This window comes from Coloeus monedula (assembly GCF_965178545.1).
Source record: "Coloeus monedula genome assembly, chromosome: 5".
Taxonomy (NCBI): Eukaryota; Metazoa; Chordata; class Aves; order Passeriformes; family Corvidae; genus Coloeus; species Coloeus monedula.
This window is the reverse complement of record NC_138785.1, coordinates 39,316,986-39,343,248: the sequence shown is the minus strand read 5'-3', so window position 1 is coordinate 39,343,248 and position 26,263 is coordinate 39,316,986. Positions and strand designations below refer to the sequence as shown.

The 26,263-nt window shown below is 35.9% G+C and overlaps 1 protein-coding gene across 1 annotated transcript in view; it reads right to left on the bottom strand.

Moving 5' to 3' along the window:
* The window catches only part of WDR17 (WD repeat domain 17), a gene marked incomplete at its 5' end in the record, with an annotated part of 46,315 nt that overhangs the window by 6,384 nt on the left and 13,668 nt on the right, over nucleotides 1-26,263 (bottom strand). The window contains 20 exon segments of the mRNA XM_082282048.1: nucleotides 185-296; nucleotides 1,253-1,273; nucleotides 3,644-3,783; nucleotides 4,872-4,971; nucleotides 6,128-6,219; nucleotides 7,438-7,570; nucleotides 7,953-8,017; nucleotides 8,314-8,469; nucleotides 10,665-10,790; nucleotides 12,652-12,782; nucleotides 12,890-13,039; nucleotides 13,182-13,384; nucleotides 14,270-14,434; nucleotides 15,146-15,232; nucleotides 16,145-16,227; nucleotides 20,394-20,485; nucleotides 22,465-22,633; nucleotides 23,874-24,047; nucleotides 24,391-24,518; nucleotides 25,267-25,518. Coding sequence (XP_082138174.1) covers nucleotides 185-296; nucleotides 1,253-1,273; nucleotides 3,644-3,783; nucleotides 4,872-4,971; nucleotides 6,128-6,219; nucleotides 7,438-7,570; nucleotides 7,953-8,017; nucleotides 8,314-8,469; nucleotides 10,665-10,790; nucleotides 12,652-12,782; nucleotides 12,890-13,039; nucleotides 13,182-13,384; nucleotides 14,270-14,434; nucleotides 15,146-15,232; nucleotides 16,145-16,227; nucleotides 20,394-20,485; nucleotides 22,465-22,633; nucleotides 23,874-24,047; nucleotides 24,391-24,518; nucleotides 25,267-25,518 — 2,579 coding nt within the window.

The window sequence follows — 26,263 nt, the reverse complement described above, 5'->3', positions numbered from 1 at the left end:
AACTAAATTTATTGTACAATATTGAAAATAAAGTCAACAAAGACTTATAGAGTCAAAAAGGATATGTTACATATAAGACTGTAGAGAAAAATTCATCCATTATTTGGCCTAATGCTTTTTGAAGTTAGTAAATAAATCAATACAAAACCTTATTACCATTCAGGTAAATCCTTTTTCATTGTACCTTTTCATGCAGGTCATTTATTTCTGCTATGCATCCAGGATAAAAAGCACATAGTTTTACTAACTGCAGCTTATTATCAGGAATCATCATAAGAAGATCAACTGCTAAATCCCTGCACAAACAAAAGATAACATGTAGTTACTCTTGATGGTTTATAATAGAAGGAAACTATTTTCTCTTTTACATTTCTTTTATAAAGAAGAGTTACTGAAAAAATACTATTTCCAGAGAAGTGCAGAAGCAACCTCAGTCTCTAAGACCATTTTTGTTCAACAAATAAGGCAACGAATTTTTCATCTTTTTGGGAAAGTAATTTGTTAATTTTCTGTTGCTTTATTTGGTTGAATTAAACAGCTGTGCAATTCTTAAGCATCAGAACCATCTCAAAGTGAATTGGAAGAATATGTGAGCAGGGATGGGAAAGGAGTGTAGGAACCATGAAATTTGAGAGAGGAAAAGATGATAATGTGGTTCTGTGTCATGAAACCATCCTCAAAATTCCAGGCTTCTAAAGCTTCATGACATCAACATAGGACATCTCTCAGTCATCCAGAACGACTTGGTGCTCATGTGATATTGAAATAGATTATATGAGAAAAGAATGCAATACCTATTTTCATCCTTCTCAAAGGAAAACTGTTTTACCAAACTGACATTTCTGACATTTTCCTAAACTTTTTACCATTTGTTACCCTATCCTTCATGCAACAAACAGCTGAAGAGAACGTGTAATATTAGGAAATTATTTGGAAATTGTTCTATTTAAGTTTTAAGAACTGTTTATTCTGTGACTCTTCTATTCATGCAGATGTCATGTCTCCTGTGAACCTCAAGACTGACTTGCCCCTGTGTAAGGCAAAAAATCCTACTGATTTCCTCTGGATTTTCAGAATGTGGTTCTTAGCTTAAAAATGTTCAAGTAAGCTATTATCCAGTACTTGCAACTGCTTTCTATCCCACTTTCAAGTACTAATCACAATTAAAAATTAGGAAACTTAGATTTGAAAAGCGTGTGACTTTATTAAGGGAGAAAATAAGCTTAAACTTTCTCTAAAAAAAGCAAAATACCTGTATCCAAGTGATGGGAAGCTAAAAGGAAGACATTGAAACAGTATTGAACAAAATTGTGTATTACTTTACAGAGAAAATATCTGATAGCAAATAATTAAACTACAACAGCAAATCTAAAGGTCAGGGCAACTGGCTTCAACAACAACAAAAAAACAGCTTTCTATTTTATGCCTTTTGACAACCTAAAGAAACTAATGCCAAAAGGTCTTTAGAAAATCTGTGATACTATTACTGTACAACAGCCACTTTTCGAAGTTACAGAAGCACTCTTTCAGAATCTAGGATATTTCACAAGTTCTTAAGCTCTTTTCAAGATCACTTACTCATATGTATTAATCTTCATAAACAATTTAAACATTTTTTTAAGTGATTAGAAATTGTCTTGTCATAAAACTGAAATCCAACATTCATTTGAAAAAAAAGTAATTCAAAGAAGCCCTCATATAATGGCGTACAAATTGTGCTACCTGGAACGATTTTTAAGAATCAAACTGAAAACACTGTTGCATATAAAGATCAAAATGAGGTGTCTGAGCTTGCATATTCAGAATTCAATATCTCATATGACTAGCCTTTTGAATAGTAGAAAGCTGCTTTTGACAGTGTTTAGGTGTTAAATGCAAACAAAAATGTGTCCTTAAACACTCACACATTTCCTCAAGGCTGTAGATTTAGGAAAGTGCATGAATGTTTAGTTTTGACTTATTTTTTGGCTTGATTTTATATTTTAGAGCACTTCTAAAGACGGCCAACCAAAACCCAAGAAACATTCCACCAGTAACTGATTTCTGTATTAATCTATCAGGGTATATTAATCTATCCTTCTCGTATTCCTTTTGGTGTCTACAATTAAGTGCTTCACTACAGCAAAATGTTTCCAACTGATGGATATCCCTAAGCATAACAACCAGTAAAATAAAAAGGGAGCCCTTCAACTATCAGAGACCCTTGAACTCCAGCTTCCCCATACATGATCTTATGGATGCAGTGAACCAAGGGGATTATGCTGTGTGAGAATCTCTTTATTACAAAACAAAGAGATCCATGAATCTCTGATCTTTTCCTACAGAATAGAAAAAATATGCTGTAATGGCTGGCAATCAGAATCCAGGATTGCAGGGTGTTCAGTACAGCATGTGAAACCCACTGACAAATTCAGATGTATACCTGGGCAATATGTGCTACACCGCTTTAACATTTTCTCATCTATACCCATGTAGACTTCAGCGTACACATGCCATAAGTTTGCAGAAGCTTTGTGTACCTAAACGTAAATGCCATACTATCACAAGCACTTATTACAGCCCTCACATCACAGCAAGCTTTTCTTAAGGAACTGAAAAAAATATACACTATTTTTCTTAAATCCACATCCAGTGCTTCCTATTGGAGGCTACATAAAAATCACCCTTTACAATGAATGCAGGGAGATCAAAGAAGGAGCTTCAGACACTTTAAAACCTGCCGATGGAGTTACCAAAATGACCCTATTAAGACTGGTGGAAAGCAGACATGCTAAACCATGGCAAAATGAAAGTCACCAGTTTCTTATCTTCGCATTTCCTACAATGCTTCATTGTCTAGAGCAAGCTAAATGTTCTGTAGAGAGGAGTTCCACTATGTTTCTCTCAGGCTACCTCTAAATACATCAGCAAATATTAACTGTAGAAGAAAAACTGATCCTTAACTGTTTAAGTGCACATTTTCTATGAAATGTTAATTACGAAACAGTTATACAGCTGCCAAGTATACCTTAGGAAGGTTTTCTGCTTTTTCATTGTTAGATAAAAAACAAGAAGTTGTATTCTTCAAAGCAAAATCACTATAATGAGGAAAATTTATGACAGAAAGCTTCCCCTATATGCAAGAGAGAAGTTACTTCTGCAGAATTAAATAGTAATCCTATTTCATCCTTAAATCTTTTCAGATTCTAATACCAATAGAAGATAATTCCTCAGACTCTTAGTTTTATATTTTTCAACCAAGTACTTAAAAATCACTTCACATATCCTACTTGGGCTACTGTTCCTTTTGACATTTTAACTCAATTCCAGCCTTACTTTTTCTGAAGCAGTTCTTGTTACTCAGTATAAACTAGGACTTCATGTGCTACCTATTGCCCAAGTAGCTAGGATTTTTTCAGTGGGTTTCATACTCTGACAATGACTCCTCTCTTATTTACAATGCATACGGAATGTATTTTGAGACTAAAGCAGAACATTTGCATGCCCTGTACTTCAAAGGTCTAATACAGCAATCCTTGTTCAAGGAGCAATTTTTATTCTCCCTACCTGTGGTGGTTGGATCTCTACAAAAGTTTCACAATGACACATCTTGATTGTTTTATCAGGGAGAAAAAAATAAACCTTTGGGTTAAGAAATTCTTACCATGTCATTACTGCCATATATTTTCTTGCTAGTAGTTCTAGGGCATAATGTGTTGCTTGTGCTGCACTTTCTCCTAAGACAGTACCCACACTGATTGCCAACTCCAGTTCATTTCCACGAATCAGATTTGCCATCGCAAGCTTGCTCAATGAAAAAATATCATTAAGGGACATAAGCATTTTGGGGCATTGACCATGTTAAGCATATCACATTTACTTAAGAGACTTTTTACAGAAGGACAAAATATGCAATAATTAAACTCAATTATATATACTTGGGGTCTCTTGAATGAGTAAATAATTGTGCACCACGTGTTAATAATTTTTTAAATAAATAAATAGACTTCCTTTAGCAGAATCTTCCTTTATTCAACTGAAGAGATCACATAAATACGATGCCTAAAATGCATGATAGGAATTCCATCTAATCTTAAGGACACTAGAATTTCCCCTCTCTTTCAATGAAATGAGACTCAGAACACCAAGAAAATGAGAAGGATTGTCCTGTTCTTACTCTCTCTCAGCCACCAGAGTTACTGATAGGCATAGCAGAATGTCAGACCCTAAGAACTACACAACAACTTGAAATATGCCTATTTAGAAATACAGGCATTAACTGATTCTCAATTTCTCTCAGAACAGCTAATTGAGATGGAATTATACTTATTTGGGGGATAGAGGAGGAAAAACTTGTTAAGTCAGCAACAAAATCCAGAGAGAATGAGGAAAAGAAACAATTTGCAAAGCTACAAACAAATTAAAAAATGTAATGAAATGTTTCCTACATGTCAGTTCTATTTTTGTACTGAGGGTTGGGGTTTTTTTTCCTATTTACTTCTTCATTTAGACTGTAAATTCTTTAAGGCAGAGATTGCATATTCTTTAGCAAAATAACTTCCAGTTCTGAATGGGTATTTTGAGTCACCATAAACAGTAACACTTAGATGTACACATCTAAGGTACTTAAGTATATTATCTAATATAACAAGATACTGTAAATACAATTCAAGATCATGCTACCTTCTGTACATGAAAGAAACCTTGAATTTAATAGAACCAAGGGAGTTTTGCTACTAAATTTAATACTATAAGGGTCTAACTGCATAAATATAAACAAATCAAATACCAAATACCATTTTAGAATGTGACACATAAATTTTAAAACACATGTGAAGATGTAAAAAGGAAGTCAATGTTGGCTTTTTCATTGTTAAATTAAAAAAAATTACCTCTATATTTTCAACAGCCAGATGACAACATGCTGCAAGCACTGCACGGCCATCCTGGAAATACCAATCTGCCAGTTCTTTACTGACCCTCTGCAGGAGACTGCAAGAACAAAAAATTAATTCTGCAAGGTCACTTTAATGTTGGAGTCTTGCCTTGGGTCTTAATTTATGTGAAATTCACCACACTTGCTTCTGTACCCTAAAAGTTGCTATATTTGACTCACAGATAATGGCACTACTAGCTTGAAAAATGCAATCTGTTTGAGCTTCATCCACTACTTTTGTTGGTGCATACTGAGGTGGGTCAGTTTCCCAAAGTCTACATCAGTACAGAAATGTCTCTTCAGACTGACAGAAGAAAAATTAAATAATTGCATATCCAATCTGTACCTGTAAACTCTGAACCATTATTTCTCTAATTCCTCAAAAACTGCTCATGTAAATGAAGTAACTACACAGCCTCTAAACTCCTTTTTTTACTACACCTATAACTTGATAATGTAATGCAGGTTTTGGAGCGCTGTTCTAGACAAGGAGAGCTGCATATTTGGGGTTTTTTTATGGGTATGGACAATGAGAGTCATAGAATCACAAAATGGCTTGTGTTGGAAGGTACCTTAAAGGTCATTCTGTTCCAAGCCCCCTGCCATGGGCAGGGACACCTTCCCCCAGACCAGGTTGCACAGAGCCCCATCTAACCTGGCCTTGCACACTTCCAGGTTTGGAGCATCCTCAGCTTCTCTGGGCAACCTGTGCCAGTGCCTCACCACTCTCACAGTAAAGAATTTTTTCCTAATATCCAATCTAAACCTACTCTCTCAGTTTGATTTTTATTTAACATTATCAGAACCTTCATTGATGATAAACAGCAAAGCTTCAGGAAGAGATTATGTGTAATAATAGGGGATCACAGATACTTGTTAATGCTAAAACTTACTCTACTTACCAAAGGTTCTAAGGTAATATGCTATATATTTAAGTGCACAGGAATGCATCTTAAATATCAAGCAAGTGAAAAGGACATTTATAATTATAATACATACATATGAAACATCCATTTTGTGTCAGGAGACAGAATAGGGAAATTAATGTAGCAACAAGTAGTTAGTAACTCTATTAACTAAGTACTAGAAGATGCAATATTTTGTTGAACTCTAAATTGCTGATGCCAAATTAAACCATTTTGCTTTATCTCCCTTAATGACTTTACACTCTGCACTAAGATGAGGTTTTACATATAAACTAGAACAACTTACTCATTATAATCATCTGTATTGTTTCCACCAGAATTTGAAGTTCTGCTTGTTGTGGAGAGTGGTAACATCTGTATATTTCCTTCACAAGCTGCCTGGAAGTGAATAAAATATAGATAAATTAATGCACAATTCAAACTGAAGATGAAATGAAATTTTTCAGTAACAACAAAAATAATCTAAGATTTATAAAAATCTTTCTAAAGCCCAGTTATAACAAAGAAACTGTTTGAATGTTTAAACCAATGAACTCACACATAGCTAAAACTTAGCCTAGTTTTATCCAGACATACAAGAATTCTACCGAAGCAAGAGACTTCTTCCTTCCTACGCATTTGTGCAGGATTTTTCAGCATTTGTATGTAATGGATGGTGAAGGCTACAACCTTGATTTTTACACCCCAATGAGCAAACAGCTCTGAGGGAAGGATGAAGTCCATAGACTTCTATACTTCTCAGCAGGTATACCAGAAAATCTGGGAAGGTTTGGCATATAGTGGCTTAAGGTGAACTTTCCTTCGTATCTGGTAATAATTTATTTCTAACATTAAATACAAAGAGGTTAGTGTGGGTTAAAATGAAATCAGTTGACAAGGCGGTGTTTGGTCAAGGGTTGGACTCCATGATCTCAGGGGTATTTTCCAACCTAATTGATTCTATGAATTTTGGAAATTCTTTCACATCTTTTAAGATGTAGCTAGGATAACACCATTAAACCTCAGGGCTCAGTTAAAAGGGAAAGTAATTCCTGGTATTTTGTTGCTTATTATTATCTTATTAAACCTTTGAGACAAAGATTATTCTATGAATTGTAATATCTCTCTGCAATACCTCTCTTACATGAAAAATTAAGATCTTTCTGAAGCTTTAACTTGCTTTAAAGTTCAAACATTATAGCTTGTTAAATCTGTGTCAAAGTTACATTCTGTACCTTATTCAGCTATTTAGCTAAAACGTACAGACAGATGATTTCTCAGCAGAAATTCAAGAGAAATGAAATCCTACATGACTTTGATGTTAAGGGGACTGACTGTTGAAAATCAGGTTGCATTTCAGTTGAAACTGAACACATCAGTTTTCATTATGATCATTTGCAGTTTAGAAGAATAAGGCTTTAAATCTGTAAACATGAGTTACCTCCTTATGATTTCTGCATAAAAATTGGTCAATACCACATGGAAGTTAAGACTTGGGCATCATTATTCAGCTATTTTGCTAAAGTGAAAAGAGCTAGCCTTTTAAATTATGTCATATTCTGAGTTGCAAGCTAAGAGCTAAATACATCTCCCACACTGATATATATGTAGTAATACCTGTGCAACAAGTAGAGCCTCTTTAAGCTGACCTCTTGAAGTAAAGAAAGAAACCAGTTTCTTCACATCGCCAATAGCTATACAGTATGGAATGACATCATCATTTTCTTCCTGAATTAACTGATCAGCTCTCCTAATTAAACAAATGAATAAATAAACAAGAAATATCTACATATATGAACAATCACCAAACTTATCTATATGGTTTAGGTGTTAGATGAAGTCGTTTAAAGTTCACTGAAAACCATCTGCCTTTCCAGACTTGCAAAATGTGAATGCTGCACTAAAGAGTTTATGAAGTTGCAGTTTATGTTCAACCCTTTGCTTCTTGTACACAAAGTTATTGTTGAAATCCTCCCCAGCTCCATCCCAAAGCTTACTGAACAAAAAGTAACATCACTAGCATGCTGTAACAAAAGAAAGCTATAACTGATATTACTATCCGTCCTTCCCACTTGTCTATGTCCTTTTATGGACTGAAGCTACAATGTGCCATAATATTTTTATTAACTTACCTTTGCATTAACTTCCTCCAATATTTCATTGATACACCAGGTGCAACTGAGAGAGCTTTGTCCCACTAGAAGAAAGAAGCAATGCATTTAACACGATAATTTTAATTTGAGAAACAGCCATATTTTGAACTAGTGTAATTTTTCTTCCATTAAAAATAGATTTCTCAAAAGTTAAATAAGGAATGAGCTATGCTTTAGACTGCATATGTTAAAAATAATTGGAACAAGATTACTGATTTGGGGACTAGTGACCCATTTATTGCCTCCCCATCTTTGCTAGGGTAGCTGCAAATATGCAAATATGAAGGTTTTCAGAAACCTTCATATTTTATTATTCTTCAATAGTGTTCTGATATTTTACCTCTCCAAGTTCTACCATTAGCTCACAATATCGCTGAATTTGTCCTAATCTTAAATGTATTTCTGCAGCTTCTTTGAGTCTTTCTTCTTTGCTTGGTGCACCAATACCACCTCCAAACTTAGACATCTTTACTGTTGTCAGTTCTTGGGCCTTGGACTGAGGAGAAAAAAAAAAAAAAAAGATTAAGAAGTTTTCTGTGATGAAAACAAGTTTTCCTAAGAATGGACTATTGCCAGATATTACAGTGGAATATAAAGATTATAATTTAAGAAAAAAATTCTTTAGAGAAAAGGCTAATTGAAAGAGATTTCAATGAGATTAAAGTGAACTATATTTATGATGTTAAAGTAACTGTGTTTGCGGTTTTTTGTACACATACATTTTCCTTGATTCTCTTCCTTTATTAGCTTAGGGGTTTTGGGTTTTTTTTAAATTTTCATATATAATAGTAATTCACCCAGATGTGCCTCATAAAAATCTAGATATTTTGAAACTGAAAAAGAAATATTTATGAACATAAGCCATACAGAGCTGGAAATTGTATATATTACTATTACAATGACGTCCACATAAAGAAATAACAAAGACAGTAGGCTTAACTGGTAGACAATAGGCTCTGTGGTCTGATCTGTCATGTCCCATTAACCATATGGCCAAGAAATGACTTATATTCCCAACTACTGCAACTTTTATATTAGTTGGGGAGATAAGACTAAATTTCTTCATCTGTCAGAGTTTGAGAAACAAGCTGCAACAGAATTATACTTAACAGAAAAAAAAGCAAAGGGAGCTTTTCAAGAGTTCTCAGTTGGATTCTATCATCAATGCACAATGGTGGCATTTGGCTATTCATGACTTTGCAGTACCATATATTGAAGATGGAGTATGAATTTTGAACATTCTTCACCAAAGTAAACTGCCATGTAGACCAATGGCAGCTCACAAGGATCTGGGTTTTTTTTAAACAAACTACATTAATTTTTTTCCTCAGCACTTCTATATTTTTTATATTTTCCTGCTGAAGGCTCCAATGCATCCTCTCTGTTTCCTAAAAACAGAAAAAAGACAGTTGCTCTACATCCTTACTTCATCCTGAAATGTCTACGTGCTGCAGTGCCATTATTCAGTTTCCTAAGGAAAAGAGAGTATTAGCAGTCCTTAACAAGCAATCAGCATTACCCTACCCCCTACTTTCTCTTAAAGGTCTCAAACAAGACTCTGAGTCAGTAAGAAGGGGGGAAAATGCTTTTAATTAATGTGAACACTTCATCTAGGTCCACAGAATGACCAGCAATTACTGTAGTTACTCTAGATCAATGGGGTTATAAATGCATGAAATCATGTTGCAGGAATAAACAGACTTCTTGCACTGCACAAGTCAAGATTTAATGTCTTCTCAGGCTAACTGGCTGAGAAAACTGTTGTTTTTGACACATGGACACACAAACAGAACTCCATAGGATTAGCAGAACAGCTGCTATTATTACAGTTAACAATACTAATCATCTTTAATCACTCGAGAGTCATAAGGAATGTAGGACATGCCTAAAGAGCCTGTGATTTTGCAAAATAGCATGTAACAGTAAACAACATGTGATAAATAGCAAGTATTAGCCCGGGGGCTGGCAAGAGCATTCCCTGATCCATACCAGAAGATAATTTTTCCTCTATTTACAGTCCAGTCATTAATGTATGGGATACTTTATTATTCCTAAGAACTTCCTGACAGAATGATGAATCTGCATATTATACACAAACTGTGTATCTGGTTGCATATTCATAAATACAGCTACTAATAAATTTATGGCCTAGTACTTAAATTTCCTATTCTCATCCAAGTCACTCTTAAGCTGCATATTCATATAAATGACAGGTTCTTGCTTACCCATTCCTTCTTCCAGAGACCTGCAGAACATATTTCTGCTTTCCTTCATTTTCAGACATGAATTCCCGTCTGTACATCTGAACATAGCTACACACTTCATGTTTATACAATCAAATAATCTGAATTTACCAAACATAAAAGTACAGTGTATATAACAGGCAAGACAAACTTGCTTCATAGCTGAAACGGTAGTGATGATTGCTTTGCAATTTCTTTTAATTGTTTTGAAAAATGCCTTTCTAGTTAATAACTGTAACCTAGCATTTTAACGCTGAGTATGCATGAAATCACACAGACAGCTACATACTATTGTAACAGAGTAGTATTGCAGTGAAGAACTAGTATTGCACAAATTTCTTTGGACTTGAAATTGCAACCTTTTGTAAAGCATTGAATGTTATTTTTAAATAGTGAAATATTACATGGACTAACAACCATTTTCACATATTGTTTGTGCTTCACTTACCATTCTAAATCTAATGAGGTGTTTCATATGCATAATTCCTTTGCAGTAGTTTTGTGGAAGCAAACTGTCATCCTGTCCTTTTATTACAGCAACCAAATCCCATAAATTTTTGCTGCCTCCTGGAGGCTAAAATTGTTAGAGAAGAAGAGTTTTATTACAGTAATGTTCAAGAGAGAAACTTGAACTTACAAAGACATTAGAGAACATTTGTCAGTCAACTCCAAGAAATACAGTTTCAGATCATTTCAATATTAGAACTTTTATTATGAAAACATGAATTAGTTCAAGATACTACAAGTTCTTCAGTCTTCTTGCAGGCACTAAAAATACAGTAAGATCCATGAACCTATTAGGTTATGGTTGGACATAGCTGAGGGCTTGCCATTAGAGTTTTCCCTTTTGCTTTCAAAGAAATACAAGCTATCTTGTGTCTACTGCTGGCACAAACCAACAGTCAGTTGCTGGCATGCAGGAACTGACCCAGCACTTGTTTCCCACTTTCTGTAAAGCAAAGACATGGGCCAGGTAGAAAAGAGCTTCAAGGCCTGACTGCCACAAGCTGGTTTACTATCTTAATATTAAATCTTAAAACAGACACATATAGTAGAACTGTAATAATTTTTTAAAATAAATTTCAAGCATTTCTATTGGTCTAGCCTTTGAATCAATCCTTCTGTAGAAACAGGACAACAGTTTAACATTGAATGAGGTCTAGAAGAGAGTGAGTATTTAAAAGCTTAAAAAAATCATTAAACCTTTGACCTAAAAAAGCTTCTCTAAGAAAAACAGGTTCACAAGTTTAGAAGTCAAATTATTTCTGAGCTGGTAAAAAGCATAAAATCCTACTAGAGAAATCTCTCTCCACCCCATGCCCACCCTCTCCCCTTGCCCCCTCCGGCCTCCCCCCCAAAAAAAAAAAAAAAGACTACTCTCTCTTTTTTTGTCCATTAAAACTCTTATTAGACTCCTCATAGTTTAGCACAATACCTCATTTTCTGGACTCAAAAAGCACTGAGCATACCTGATCAAAAAAGCTTTTGTTCTTGGAAAATTCTAATATTCTTATAACAGTTTTACTCTCAAATCAACATGGGAAATCAAAATTTATAACTTCTGTAAGATAAGGAATTCCATAAATATATTTTTAACAAATGAGAAAATGTCTAAGTTTGAAATCAAGAAAGATTGTTTCAGCATTTCTAAGTTATATACTTAAATTTAGCCAGAACTCAAAATAAATACTTTGAATGAACTAGGTCTTTTTAGATCAGTGTTTTGACTTAAATTACAACAGTGTTTGACATGAGCTCCAATAGTAGTAGAACCTGTAGTTCCAGGTGATTTTGTCCTTGTTCTACCTCAAGTGCAGCTCCTATGCAGGTAAGCGCTCACAGGAACCCATATTTTTAACTCATTTGCACTGAGAGGCTGCAGCAATTTATAGAAAATATTACTGTGCAATGGAGAAAAGGCAATAGATGGATACTGAGGTATGCCGGATCCGGATCTACAGTTCCTAGAACATAAAGAGCAATTTGGGCACAGACACTTGGGCAGTTCAAATCTTATCAGTAATGAAGGTGTTCTCTTGATTAATTAAAAATTAAAAAGCTCTAATGCACTTTGATTAAACACATATTTTCATTTTCTTCAATAGCAAATTGCTGTCAAATTAACCTTTCCTATAGAAAATGATATTATTTCACTAATTTAACTTTGCAAAAAACTGGTTTGTTTTTTGCAAAGTTAAGTTAGTGAGATTTGTTTTTCACAAGTGACAGACAATTCTATCACGGACATTTTTATATGCAGACCTATAGACCTTAAGTTCTATAAGAAATAGAACTGATTTCTGCCTATTTTCTAAGATCCCTTCAAAAAAGAGAAAAAAAATGGTGGAGAAGAAAGAAATCTCAGTTTTGGAGATTGACTTCAGAAGAGAAAGTAATGCACACTGACAACATCCCTAAGTCTGCAGAATACTTACTGAAAAATATTCTGAAAACCACCGTAGTTTTTTTCCTCGAGGATTTCCTGACAATTTTTCCAATTCTTGTTTCATATCCCTGGAAACTTTACCACATAGCAAAGGAGGAGTGCCAGGCTCCACGGCGCGATCTAACACACACAAAGAGTTATACATGAAATTAAAATAAAAAACAACCAAAGGAATAAGAGCAGTAACATAAAGAAAATGAAAACAATGGTTTATACAATTTGCTTACCTGGATTGCCAATAATATCATCCCAACATCTATCGGTTATGATATTTATTTGTAGAGGGTTTATAAGAGGCGTCAATGACCAGAGTCTCACAGTGGAATCACGAGAGCAGGATGCCATAGTAAATGGACGACTAGGATGACATGTTAATCCTAGTAGAAAGGACATTTAAAAATGTAGTCAAGTAAGTTTATCTAATAACCTGTTTGATTAAATTACTGAATAAGTTTTAAAACAGAATTTTTATTGGAATCATTTCAATACAGAAATAAAACAAAATTTAAAAAATATTACCATATACATCTGCACCATGATCATAAACTGTGTCCAAACATGTTCCATCTCTTGTATCCCAGACTCGAATTGTATAGTCCCAGCTGCCAGATATTAGAAGGTAAGGAATTTCAGGATTCCACATAAGTCCCCGTACTGGAGCTGTATGTCCACTAAGAACATTTATACAAGCATCTTGTGTATAATCCCATATCCGAACAGTACTGAAACATGATAAGAGATCAATCTCTATCAGATCACCTATTGAAATATAATTATCTCTCTACTTCAGCAATATTTTAAGCTTCAAATTTATCAGAATATTTATTTGCTTCACATCAGGGCTCAAAGATTGCAGTGAAAGGGGCTAAATCTAGCTGGTGACCAGTCGCCAGAATGCTCCTCAGTGTTCAATCCTAGGGCAAGTCCCATTCAATGTATTTTATTGACAAGAAGTTTGCTATCAGGTTGTTTCCTGTCATGAATCACTACACCATGAACTAATAGATTTTGCTTCAAGCATAAACCTCTAATGAATGCTAATGTGGAAAGCAATAGAAGCCAATACTCCAAACTTTACAAAATATCCTTTACAAAAATATCTTCTATACTCTGCAGGGAAGTGGCTTTGAATCATAGAAAAATGCTTCCTCCTGCTTACATGGACTTATGTGCTCTCCCTCAAAAGCAATGTCATCAAACCAACAAAACAGAAGTATCTAATACTCATTAAAATTCTCTGCAGATTCTACTTAAGCATACTTTTGAAAAATATCAAATAAGAGCAGGTCTTGCACCTGTTTCTTTAGACGTAATGTAAACGTGGTATCCTTCTTGTGTTATTCGTTGCAGTAATAGTATCAGGCATTGACCCTACTCTTGGGAAAGGATTTGGAAACTTGCCCAACTACAGCAGTCGTGACAATTTTAGATAATGATCCTGCTGCCCAAATACTACATAAAGCTAAGAATAAAGCTAAAGCCTGAATCTGAACAAGGCAGAGATTTAGATTATTAAGTATTCACAACACCATTACAAGTAAAGATCTTAAGTTTCTCCAATATTCCTGCTTGAGGTTTAAGTTTTCTAATTGTTCAGAAATACTAACCCGTCATCAGAGCCACTGCAGAGGATTCCTTCTCTGAGAGGAGACCACCGTACATGAAACACCTTTGCAGTATGCCCAGTAAAAACTTTCAGTGGTTGATCAGAGCTGGTTGCCAAGTAGTAAACACGAACGTTTTTATCCTCACAACCAGTAGCTATCATATCTCTGCAAAATAAAAACAGCAAAATCACAGAGATGGCCAATGTCTTTTTAAATTAAAAAAAAAAAAAAAAGTGCAATTTGCAACTATGTTTTTAAAAAATAGCATATTTTTGCTTCTCCTTCGTCTCTTCAAGATGTAGCTATTGATAATCCAATTAAATAAACTAAATCAGAAAAAAACCTGATAAAGATCCATTAGTTGCAATGGGGAATAGTATTTGCACTGCAGTATGACCATGCACCCAATACACAACTATTAATAGATTGAATTACCATATAACTTTTTTTTTTGACACAAAGTTCTCATGTCATTTTTAGGAATTATCTACAAAATTTACATATAATCATAATGTATTTACTTGTCTGCGACATCTTCACCTTAGCAGCCATTCCAAGGACACCAATCTAAAACCCTCGTTCCTGGTTTTGAATGTCTGTTTTTTTCTCCCACCCATTATATATTCAGCTAGATAATTTTTTTTCCCTCATCAATATTAAATGATCCTCCTTTGAAAGTTCGGGAAGTTCATGGTGGTCAATGAAATATACTACTGGGAATAGAGAGCTGCTATAGGCGTATCCTACTGTGGAACAGATAACTTCAGTGTTTTACTATCACAGTGAATATCACATTCTAGATAACTTTGTGTTACTTTGCTGGTAATCAATTTAAATAGTAAATATTGTCAATTCTTTGGGTTAATTTTTACTTACTTGTTGTTTTGACTCCAGTCACAGCCAAACACTGCAGCTGGGTGTTTGTACTTGTGAAGAACATTGCCATCAATGGTTCGAATAATACTGAAACCAATTACAATGTATTATTATAAGCAAAAATACATTCTGAGTAGGCTATCCAAAATGAAGTTTTATTCTGTGCAAATAAGCCAGATAGCAAAAAGATATACACAAAGAATAGGAGAAATAGCCACAAATAATATCAGCCCCTCAATTACAACATCTAACTGGATGTTGATTGTACAACATCTAACTCTACTTCATTTTCTATGTTTCTTCAGAGTGGCTTTAAAGATATTCACCATAGTACCTCTATTGTGAAAGGATCCCCATAGCCCAAAATCAAAGTTTTAGTCATGGCTTTAAGGTACAAATAGATCTTTATGAATTAAAAAAAAAAAAGAAGCTGATTGTTTTCTAAAATTTCTTCTCATTATGTTTGAGCTGGAATGACACAGGTAGCAGAGGAAACTAATGAAGAAGAATTTTTAAAATGTACTGAAACACAATATACGCAAAATTGGTCTCAATAGATATTCATGTGTTTTTAGAAATGAGTTATTATACTCCTGTGATAGTACACTTGTAATTACTTCATTCTAAAATAGTACTTTTTAGTCCTTGAAACAAAAAACTAAAAAAATAAAAAAAAAAAATTAAAAATTAAGACAAGCAAATTGGATGGCTTTTGATGTCCTCTACAGATAAGAAACACAGGAAGATATTCTGGTCCAAATAAAAATCAGTACTTAGTTTTACTATTAGAGTGTCTTAGACACTATTCCTTTGAAAACATTTCCTTTTTTTTTTCTTCTTAAAATCATGAAAAACATACCCTAACAAGTACAGAAGACTAATATGATTCAAGTTTTGTCCAGTAAGAAACGTTTTATAATTAATTACTGAGAGTACTGTCAAAATTTATGGACTTGAGAAGTGCATTTAGCAATTTTTTTTTCTTCCAATAACACTCACCAAAATCCATCACTGCTGCAGGTTGCTATTCTTTTGGAATCTTTATGACTCCAGGCAATGCAGAAGATTCCATTCTTTCCATGCTTCAAAAAATGCAAAATACCTATCAATAAGAAATAATTCACCCCTTTTTCTCTCATCTATTGACTCATCTTTTTTACTTTATTCCCCTGTGGGCTGCATATTGACAGTACAGTACAGTATACTGTACAAAACCACATTATAATGAGTACCCAATACAATTGGATGTTTGAGAATCCAAGTCCAAAATATCGGGAATATGGAGATAGGTAGTTGTCCTGGGGTGACTGTATGATACTGTATTCCCTATCATCTGCCCTATGCCAGACAGGAGTTCTGTGCCTTTAAAACTACTGTGGGAGAGGGGAGAGAGCTGCTGGAATTCTTTCGGCGGTTTGTGTTCAAAACACAGATAAGCTCGCTGGCTTCTCCTGCCTGGCTGCTCCACTTCTGCAGCAGGGAAGGGTTACATTCCTTTTGCCCTTTAGCTAGTTTCTTGTTTGTTAGCTAAAGTATGGAGCCCTGGGACTTTGGCTTCTTCTTCTCTTCTGGACTGTTCAGCAACGCCAGAACATCATCCAGGAGGCCCTACACACCAGCCCAGAGGGGCCCATGCTGAACCCCAGCTCTGGAGAGGAGAGAGCCCCTCCCACAAAGGACTCTGAAACCTACCCAGGTTCTCTCCATAGCAAGAGGTTTTATTATTTAGCATTATTCTTTTTTCCATGCCTGCATGCTCTTTTGCTTGTTAAATAAATAACTTTTTTTCACTTTCCTCTGAGGAAAATTCTTTCTGAAGAATCTTCTGGTGGGGGAGGGTGGCTGTAACCTGCTTTCTATCAGAAGACGTTCACTTCAGACATTCCTCCGAATTTATCTCAAACTGGGACAGTTGTAAAACTGCTGTAACCTTCAGGATCCAAGAGATAAAACTGGGTCAAGCTGAAGAATGAGCAATCCCTAACTACATAAACCTGAAGCTTAAATAAAGAACACTGTGGACAATCAAGAGGGACCTCTGGGCCTTGGGACGACTGGTAAAGTGATGTGAAGTACAAGTTGTGTTGTCTTCTGTGCTGCCAGTTGCAGGGAATGATGGGGCAAGAAACAGGAAGATCATGCAGATAAACATCCGGATTTGATACTGGTGTTACCAGCACAGTTTTGGGGGTTTTGATCATGGGTCAGTTTATACAACACCAAGCCTGCTGGCAACAAATGGGGTCCACCTGTCTCAAAGGAGAAAAAGGACCTTCGTTCATGAGTTCATAGGGCTCACTGAGAGACCTTTAAACTAGATTGGAAAGAGGCCAGGGCCAGGCTTGCCAGAGAGAAGGTGTAGGGAAGGAGAGAACAGAAACCACTCTAGTAGCTTAAGGAGGCTTAAGAGCCTGGAGCAAGCACAAGCAGCCAAAGACATAATCACTAGACAGGACTATGGGACATCCCTTTGCACCTCCACTGGGATGTGGACGCAGTCAAATACTTCTATAAAGTGCCTGTACCCCAACACACACAGTATGGGGAGCAAACAGGATGAACTAGAGATCTATGTGCAGTCACAGGCCTTTGACCGCACTGTGAATACAGAGACACAGCGGGATAGCTCGAATGACTGGAATGCTGCCACGAAAGGCTACATACTGTTTAGAAAAGACAGATCAGGAAGTGACATTGGTGGAATTGCCCCCTCTGTGAGGCAACACTTAGGATGTATCAAGCTCTGTCTTGGGGTGGATGATGGGCAAGTCAAAAGCTTATGTTTTGGATAGTAGACACTGTTGTGGGTGTTTGCTATAGGCTGCCTGATAGGGAAAAAGAAGTGGATGAAGCCTTCTATAGCCAGGTAGAAGCAGCCCCAAAGTCACAGGCACTGCTTCTTGTGGGGCACTTTAATTACTCTGATATCTGCTGGATAAGCAACACAGAGAAGCACAAACAGTCCAAGAGATTCCTGGAAAGTGTTAATGACATCTTCCTGTCACAGGCAGTGGAAGATCCCATAAGGATCTTGTGCTGCTTGAACCTCATACTAACAAACAGGGAAAGCCTTGTGAGGGATGTGAAGGCTGGGGGCAACCTTGGCTGTAGTGACCATGAGACTGTGGAGTTCAGTATCAGGCAAGGCGGAAGCAGGGCAGCAGGTAAGATACAATCACAGACTTTGGCAGAGCTACCTTTAGTCTCTTCAGGGGTTTTCTTTGAACAGTTCCACGGGAACATGCCTTGCAGGGAAGAAGGGTCCAAGAGAACCAGTGATATTCCCAGATCACTTCCTCCAGGCTCAAGAGCAATGCATCCTGATGAGCAAGAAATTGGATAAAGGGGGCAAGAGATCTTCGCACACTGGAAGTGTGGACCAGATGAGTGGACAGTGAGGTGGGTTGAGAACTGGCTGAACAGCAGATCCCAGAGGGCTGCAATCAGTGGCACAGGATCTAGTTGGATGCCTGCCACTAGTGGTGGCCCCCAAGGTTCAACACTGGGCCCAGAATTGTTTAGTTTGTTCATCAATGACTTTGATGAAGGGGCAGATGCCTCCTCAGCAAGTTCAGTGATGACACAAAGCTGGGAGGAGTGCCCAATACCCCAGAGGGCTCTGCAGCCCTTCAGAGGCACCTTGGCAGGTTGGAGAGATGGGCAGAGAGGAACCAGCTGAAATTCAACAAAGGCAAATGCAGGGTCCTGGGGAGGAATAACCCCAGGCACCAGCACAGGCTGGGGACAACCTGCTGGAAAGCAGCTTGTGGAGAAGGACCTGGGGGTCCTGGTGGACACCAAGCTGTCCATGAGCCAGCAATGCCCTTGTGACCAAGAAAGCCGACTGTGTCCTGGGGTGCATTAGGAAGAGCATTCCAGCAGGTCAAGGAATGTGATCCTGCCCCTCTACTCAGCCCTGGTGAGGCCTCACCTGGACTGCTGTGTCCAGTTCTGGGCTCCCCTGTACAAGAGAGACATGGAGCTCCTGGAGAGTGTCCAGTGGGGGGCAATAAAAATGATTTCTCTTACAAGAAAAGGCTGAGAGAGCTGGGCCTATTCAGTCTTGAGAATTCACAACTGAGAAGTGATCATCAATGTCTGCCAGTATCTGAAGGGAGGGTGTCAAGAGGATGGATCCAGGCTCTGCTCAGTGGTGCTGAGCAATAAGAGGCAATGGGCAGAAACCGATGCATGGGAAGTTCCAACTGAACATGAAGAAGAACTAAATTGTGTATGTGGCCGAGCACTGGAACAGATTGTTCTGAGAGGTTGTGGAGTCTCCCTCTCTGGAGATACTCCAGAGCCATCTGGACACAATCCTGTGCAATGCATTCTAGGATGTCCCTGCTTGAGCAGGGAGGTTGGACCAGATGACCCACTGTGGTCCCTTCCAGCCTTACTCATTCAATGATTCTGAATAAAGGTTAGTTACTTGTTGGAATAATGAAGTTAGTGGGCATGAAAAACTGTGGTATGAGAAAATTTAAGTGGGACCTGTATCAGATATTTAGTAGCACAAATGCAAATATCAGTGTCAGAATCCCAGAACTCCTGAAGGTTTCTGCTTGTACCTCTCCTCACTCCTTCACCTCTCTTCTCAAAGAGCATCCCTTGTACATTGATGCAGATCCTACAGTTAAAAAATTATGTCTGTATAATCTGACGATCACAGCTATATACTAGGAATACACAAAATAGTGTAAAATACTACAGCATAGTATTACACAGCTCCTTCTTCCAATAAAAATTATGCTATTATATCAGGACTTAAAAATTCCTGGATAGATTTCAGCTAATCCAAGGCAAGCTGCTAAATGAGTCATACTGCTTAGTGTCCTGAGAAATTGAGCTTTATTGATCTAGACTTTAGGGACTGAAAGTTTCTTCTGGCCCTTATGTTTGAAAATACAGAACACAGTTTTCCTTTTGAAGCTGAGTCTGTATGTCCATATATGTTTACACATTTAAGAAGGAGTCAGCTATGCTTTTGCCATGCATCCCTAGAGGACCAATTTTAAGATAATGGAGTCCATCTGGTGCTTCACCACTCTCATATCACAAATCAAGTCTGAGGGAGTAAAAATACTTCTGCCACACATGTAAACTGGCACACACATAATTCTATAGTTTTTTATACTACAGCACCTTTTAAAAACATATGAACGTTGGCCATCTCTAATTATGGACACTAGAGGGAATGACTACTTTACATTTCATATAGACAAAAAAAGAAGTAATCTCATCTTACCTCACTGAATCTGGTTATAATTTTGCCTTTTCGAACATCCCAGATAAAGCCGCCATTTCTGGATGTTCCACCTGCTATGCAGTTCAGATCTCCTTTAAAGAGAGATGTTTGTAAAATATTACAATAATTATATAATCACAATATTGTTTGACGGTGGTTCTACTTTAAATTAAAGAAATGCAATATGAACAGAAAACATCAATGGCACATAGACATGAGTTTTCCATAGTTTAAGGCCAGTATTTGCTACTAAGTCACAAACACCAATTTCAATGAAAGCCTGACCTGTTTTTCTACATTCCTGCTTTGAGGAATGGTCAAATAAAAATTGTATTGCTGTAAAAGTATCTTACTGCCTGCTGAAAGCCTTGCATGTAAGAAATTAATGATCATGATGCATATGACTCAAACTGAGAAGTAATCTCAATGTTTCAAGCTTAAATTGTAGCAACTAGACCATTTTCCTTTAAAGTTCCCTATGTAATAAGACAAATCATAAAAATGAGACAGAACATCTAAGAGTATTTTGTTTTCTTAATCTTGCACCATTACTGCATCTAAGACCGTCAGGAACGTACCTGAATCTGTAACCACAATCTACAGGGTGGAAAATCTGAGTACAAAACTCCACAGTGAGAACCTGAAAATTCAGTTCAGGTCTAATCCAAAAGTCACCAAATTCTCCTCACCACAGTGACTCTATCCTAATATAGCTATGCTTTTAATAAATAGCAGATTTATAGGAAAGTTTTGACTGTTATTTTATTCCAAGCTTCAGAGGCAGAAAAGACAATCTATGCAGGGGGAGTCTAACAAGGTAAATATATAAAATGGGAATAGACTCAGGTAGGAGAATGATGGGGGAGAAAAAAGAAAAAGGAGTAACCACTTTTTTCAAAGGTCTTCTGAGACCAAAAAAATGGTGGCATGCATTAGATTATATATTAGGAACAAAGTACAAGGCAGATAGGAACTGTCTGGGAGTAAGGTGAAAGAAGCAGCAAAAGTTCTGGCTGGGAGAGACAGAAGCTTTTGGACAGGATGGTAAGGAACAAAGTTGAAGCATGTGCTTCCAATTTACGTTTTTTTTAAAAAAAAGCAAAACCAAAAAGCAACAACCCCACAGCACTCCTCCAGTAGACAAACCATTCATTCAATGTGAGATACAACTACAAATTTAATTTAAATTTCAAAGCTAAATAACCAAACATAAGCACCATATTTCATATTGCCATAATTGCCATATAGCAAGGTAAATTATTTCTGAAGAGGAACAAGGTCCAAGAGACTCTCTGAAATGAAAAAGTGCAAATTTATTTCACGTATGCAGACTACATTAAGCTTCCCATCACAATATTTTTCTCCTGTCAGTTATTATTGAGGTCTCTTCCAGCTGGTGATTCTGTGATTCTATTTCTTAAGAGTTTAAAAGTGCAGGTGAGAACAGAGAGATGAATTACTTAGATTTTAAAGAAATGCATCTGCTGTCCAAAGAACTAAAACACAACAAGGAAGTCAACCTATTGTCAACTATTGACAACTATCAGAAGTGTTTTTTCAGGTACACCAAAGAGGGTTGCAGAACAGTTTTGAAAACAAAATTTCCTACTGACTCCAGTGATTTCTCTAAGAAAAAGCAGACACTTTGCAGAAAAGACACTTCCTATTCTCATAGGGTAAAATCAGAGTTCTTCAGTGAGTAGACTCCTACACAAAAAATAAAAACTAAATACATATGTTCCATTATTTCAGCCCAAAATATAAACTGAATTCCTTTAAGTAACTGCTTCTCATGCAAAGCAAGTCATTTTGTCATTTGTGTAATGACATGTTAGCAATGTTCTGGAGATTTCCCTCCCTCCATTCTGAGTATGAAATACTTGGAGCATTACTCAGAAGGGTAAGCTTCAGCAAGGTCTGAAGCATTGAATTCTTCTGGTTTCACAGACAATTAAGTTTTATTTAAACCTTATATGATGCCCTTCTATATAAAACTAATACTTTTCTATGAGAAATTCTGCAGTCAATGCTAATTCAAAGAACATTTAGACATACAGCAAAATATTCTTACCTGGAGCCCAAGAAATGGAATAAATAACCCCCTCATTACCAGGAGATGTATAAACCGCTGATAAAGTATTTATGTCCCAAACTTTTATTGTGCCATCAAATGAAGCTGTAGCAAGAAGATCAGGGTTATCAGGTTTGAATTTGCAATCAAAGATGGTCTCAACATGTCCCTTAAATGAAACAAATATTTAATCCATTTTTATTACATTTGATGTTTTTCATAAGTCCAACTCTAGATCAAGCTCTAAAATACATTGTACATAATTTACCTGTCAGGTCAATTAAGAGTTTGCCTTATCAGTCAAAATTAAATAGCATAAAATAACTTAGACTATAACATGCTTTTTCAGAGATTATTATGAAAATCAGAAAAATTCCTTCATGAAACAACAGGGTACACAGTGCCAGGAACGTGTTAGCATTTTCTGTTGGAACTAAGTTGCTAAAAAACATAATTAAAAAAACTAAGAAAAAAAATATTAATTTTTAAAAAAAGGAATAGTTTTTCCCTTTTGGTAAAAAGCACCTGACTGAAAAAATAAAGCTCTGTATGTTGAACATGTTCCACAAGTTGCCTAGTAGCCCACTGAATATTCTGTGTTCCTAGATACAGTCTATGCTCTATTGCAGCTTAAACTTCAATCCATTAGAGATTTCATGTATCAATTGGGTGTTTTCCAAGACATGTATTTGTAGAATTAAAATCTACAAATATATGAAACACAGGTATTATGTAAGAATTTATTTTAAGCCTCAGTTGCTTTACAGAACCAAACCCAATAAAAATGGAAAGAGAAAACCAACCAGCACCCTCTATGCAAACACATATGGGAGCACAGCTGAAAATTATTTGGGTGTTGTTTGTTTGGAGTTTTTTTTTCAATGAAAAAGGAAAAGAGAAAAATCATCAAGAACCTCAATCACCAAAAGCCTGGTGAAGAAGAGGGTCATCTAATATGTGTGAAACCCATTTTTGAATTTCAGCTTCAAAGAAAATTTAATAATTCAGTCTTTGTAATGTTAAACTGAGTGCCTTCACCATATATCTCTCTGACTTGACTCAAACTTTTATTCTGACTTATAGAAAACCCTCTAGAGAAAATTTCTGAGCAGGCCATCAAACTAAAATTTCAGTTAAAAAAATAAACAAACAAAACCCAAGTCCTTAAATCTTTATCTGTGGTTTAAAAAAAACCTGTCAGAATACTTCCAACAGAATTCAGTCATCCGCAATAAAAGATTATTTTAAACTTCAGAACTGTCATTTTGTTTCCTAGAAAATTAGGCTCTTTTTAACAATAGAAACTGCTTTACAGTACTGCAAAGACTTCATTCTCCAGTTTTTTTGCTGTTGGAAGAAAGTGCATAAGACAAATAAACTTTCATTTCAAAGACAGAGATGAATCATACCAAATCTCTAAGGAAATCCCACTTTTTGGCTCCCATGTCATAAAGCCCCACTCCACCATCCATGAAGCAACAGACGGTATGACCAGGAGGAAGAGAAAATGCTTGGTTTTGGGTTAAAGTTGGAGGAGGAACAGCCTCACTTGTTGAAGATGTATGGTGATTTTTAGTAGGATACTCTGATGAACATGCTTAACAATACAAAGCAAAAGACAATAAGAAAATATTATTTCTTATATCAATAATAAGTAAAATTATAAAGAGTAAAATGCTTGTATTCCTATGAGATTTAAAACAAAAGAAATTGAGAATTCCTGTATGAAGCCTGGCCTACTACAGAAGGACTTTATAAGGTGCTTGATCCTTTATGCATTTGTTTAGTCCACTAGCAGCAGAAGGTACTTTAATTAAGAACTAAAGAGCTGACCAGCCTTACAGAGACTGATCTGGACATAACAAGACTCATAAATAAGATTTTCTTAAGCTGCGGCAAGTACAATGAATAGCAATCAAATTTACACTTACACTTTTTCTTTGGAGGAGAACTTAGCACATGCAAGCCATGGAAACCAGTTTGCTTCAATTTAAAATTATCTATAGGTGTTGTACGTGAAACATTCCAAACACGTAACACACCAACCTGAGAATCTGAGGTTTAAACAAACAAAACAGAACACAGAGGTATGAGTTTGAGGACTGATTTATGCAAAAAACCAACAATGAATTAAACTTCAAGTCCTAAGAAGAATTTTATAAGCAGGTACTGACAACTCCATAGAATCACAGAATAGTTAGGGTTGGAGAGGACCTCTGGAGATCATCTAGTGCAACATGCATGGCATCCTGTTTATCCTCCATTTACCACCATGGCCATATCACTATTAACAATCATTATTAAAACTAGCTATTTAAACATAGATAAATTCTATGGAACCTCTCTCATTATAAAATATTCTGCGAGTCTTAGTTTCCTTATTCATTTATTCAACCTGAGCCATAATGTCTGTGGCATAGAAAAGAAGGAAATAGATTCTTTTCCTCTTTTAATTTTCTAAATCTTTGAAGTGACATCAATTAGTAAAATGCATTTTTATTCCTATTCCCAAAGGAATTCATATATTTGTTGCTAAAGTGTGCATGAGAAAAATATTATTTAGCATAAAAAAAAGCAGAAAGTCACATACTTATGTAGCTAAAATTTTTAAAACATGTAAAAACTGCTCAGTGTAGTTTTATTATTTTCTGGTTTTGTATTATGGTCTGTTTTTGTACAATTCATGTATGTTTCTACTTGTAAAAATGTTACAAAACAGAAAAATCAAACTTGGAGTATCAGTTTTGAAGACTCAGTTCTGTATTTATTATCTTTGTATAAATCAGGAAATAAAAGCCTTACCTCCAGTTATAAACATTCCAGGTGCACTAGAAACCCAGGCTAAACACTGAACAGATGCTGCTGCACTGGGAAAACTAAAAGTTGTGATGCAGGACAGAGATTCAGAATCAACTAGTCGAATACCATTATGTAAATTAGCAACAAGAAGGTAATCCGTTGACAAAGGGTCCCACTCCAGAGCTGTAACTGGATCCTCTTCATCTGTTCCTTCAAGAGATTCTGGTCTTAAGACATGTTTCTGATTTTTTGAACCTTTAAAGTGCATGAGAAAACAGATTATTTAAAAATTAAATCAAGTATATTCTTTCAATAATTACAAGTTAATTGACAAACATAATTTTTTCTCTCTCCTTGAAATTTTCACTAGCCTGCTCTCTTGTCTGCACCAGTGAAATTAATGAAGCTGCCTTTGCAGTACTTGATTTAGAGTATTTCTTTTTCCATCAGATTTGATTTTATGTTCAATACCGCAGAGAACAGAAACAGCTGTCAGGTTTATTAACATAATTTTATAGGAAAGGAAAGTATGGTAAATCATATACATTGTTCTAATAATTTCTACGAGTAAAGGCTGCAGCACAGCATAAAATAGAATCCATTTGAGTGTAAGTAAATCTGCACACCACAACAAATACAGGCAAAATGAAGGCAGTATGAACCAGGAAACCACTGTGGTAGTAAAGGTTTTTCTGAAAAACCATTTTTTCTTCTGTAAAACTATGTGTGCAACCATGAAGTCTTTATAGATTCTGTAGCCATTAAATTAAACAGACCATTAAATATCTATTCTGACACCTACAAAAAGATGACTTGTTTCACTTGATGATCCATATTATCAAAACTCACATTTTTTTAACATCATATTTATTTCCCACTTTTATTTTTACAGAGATGAATCTTAGTTTTATAAGACAGTGTACAGTCCAAATGAAATAGTATATAATAGAATAAATGTATTTTTGAAGTTGTGATCTTATACTAGAAAAAAAAAATACTG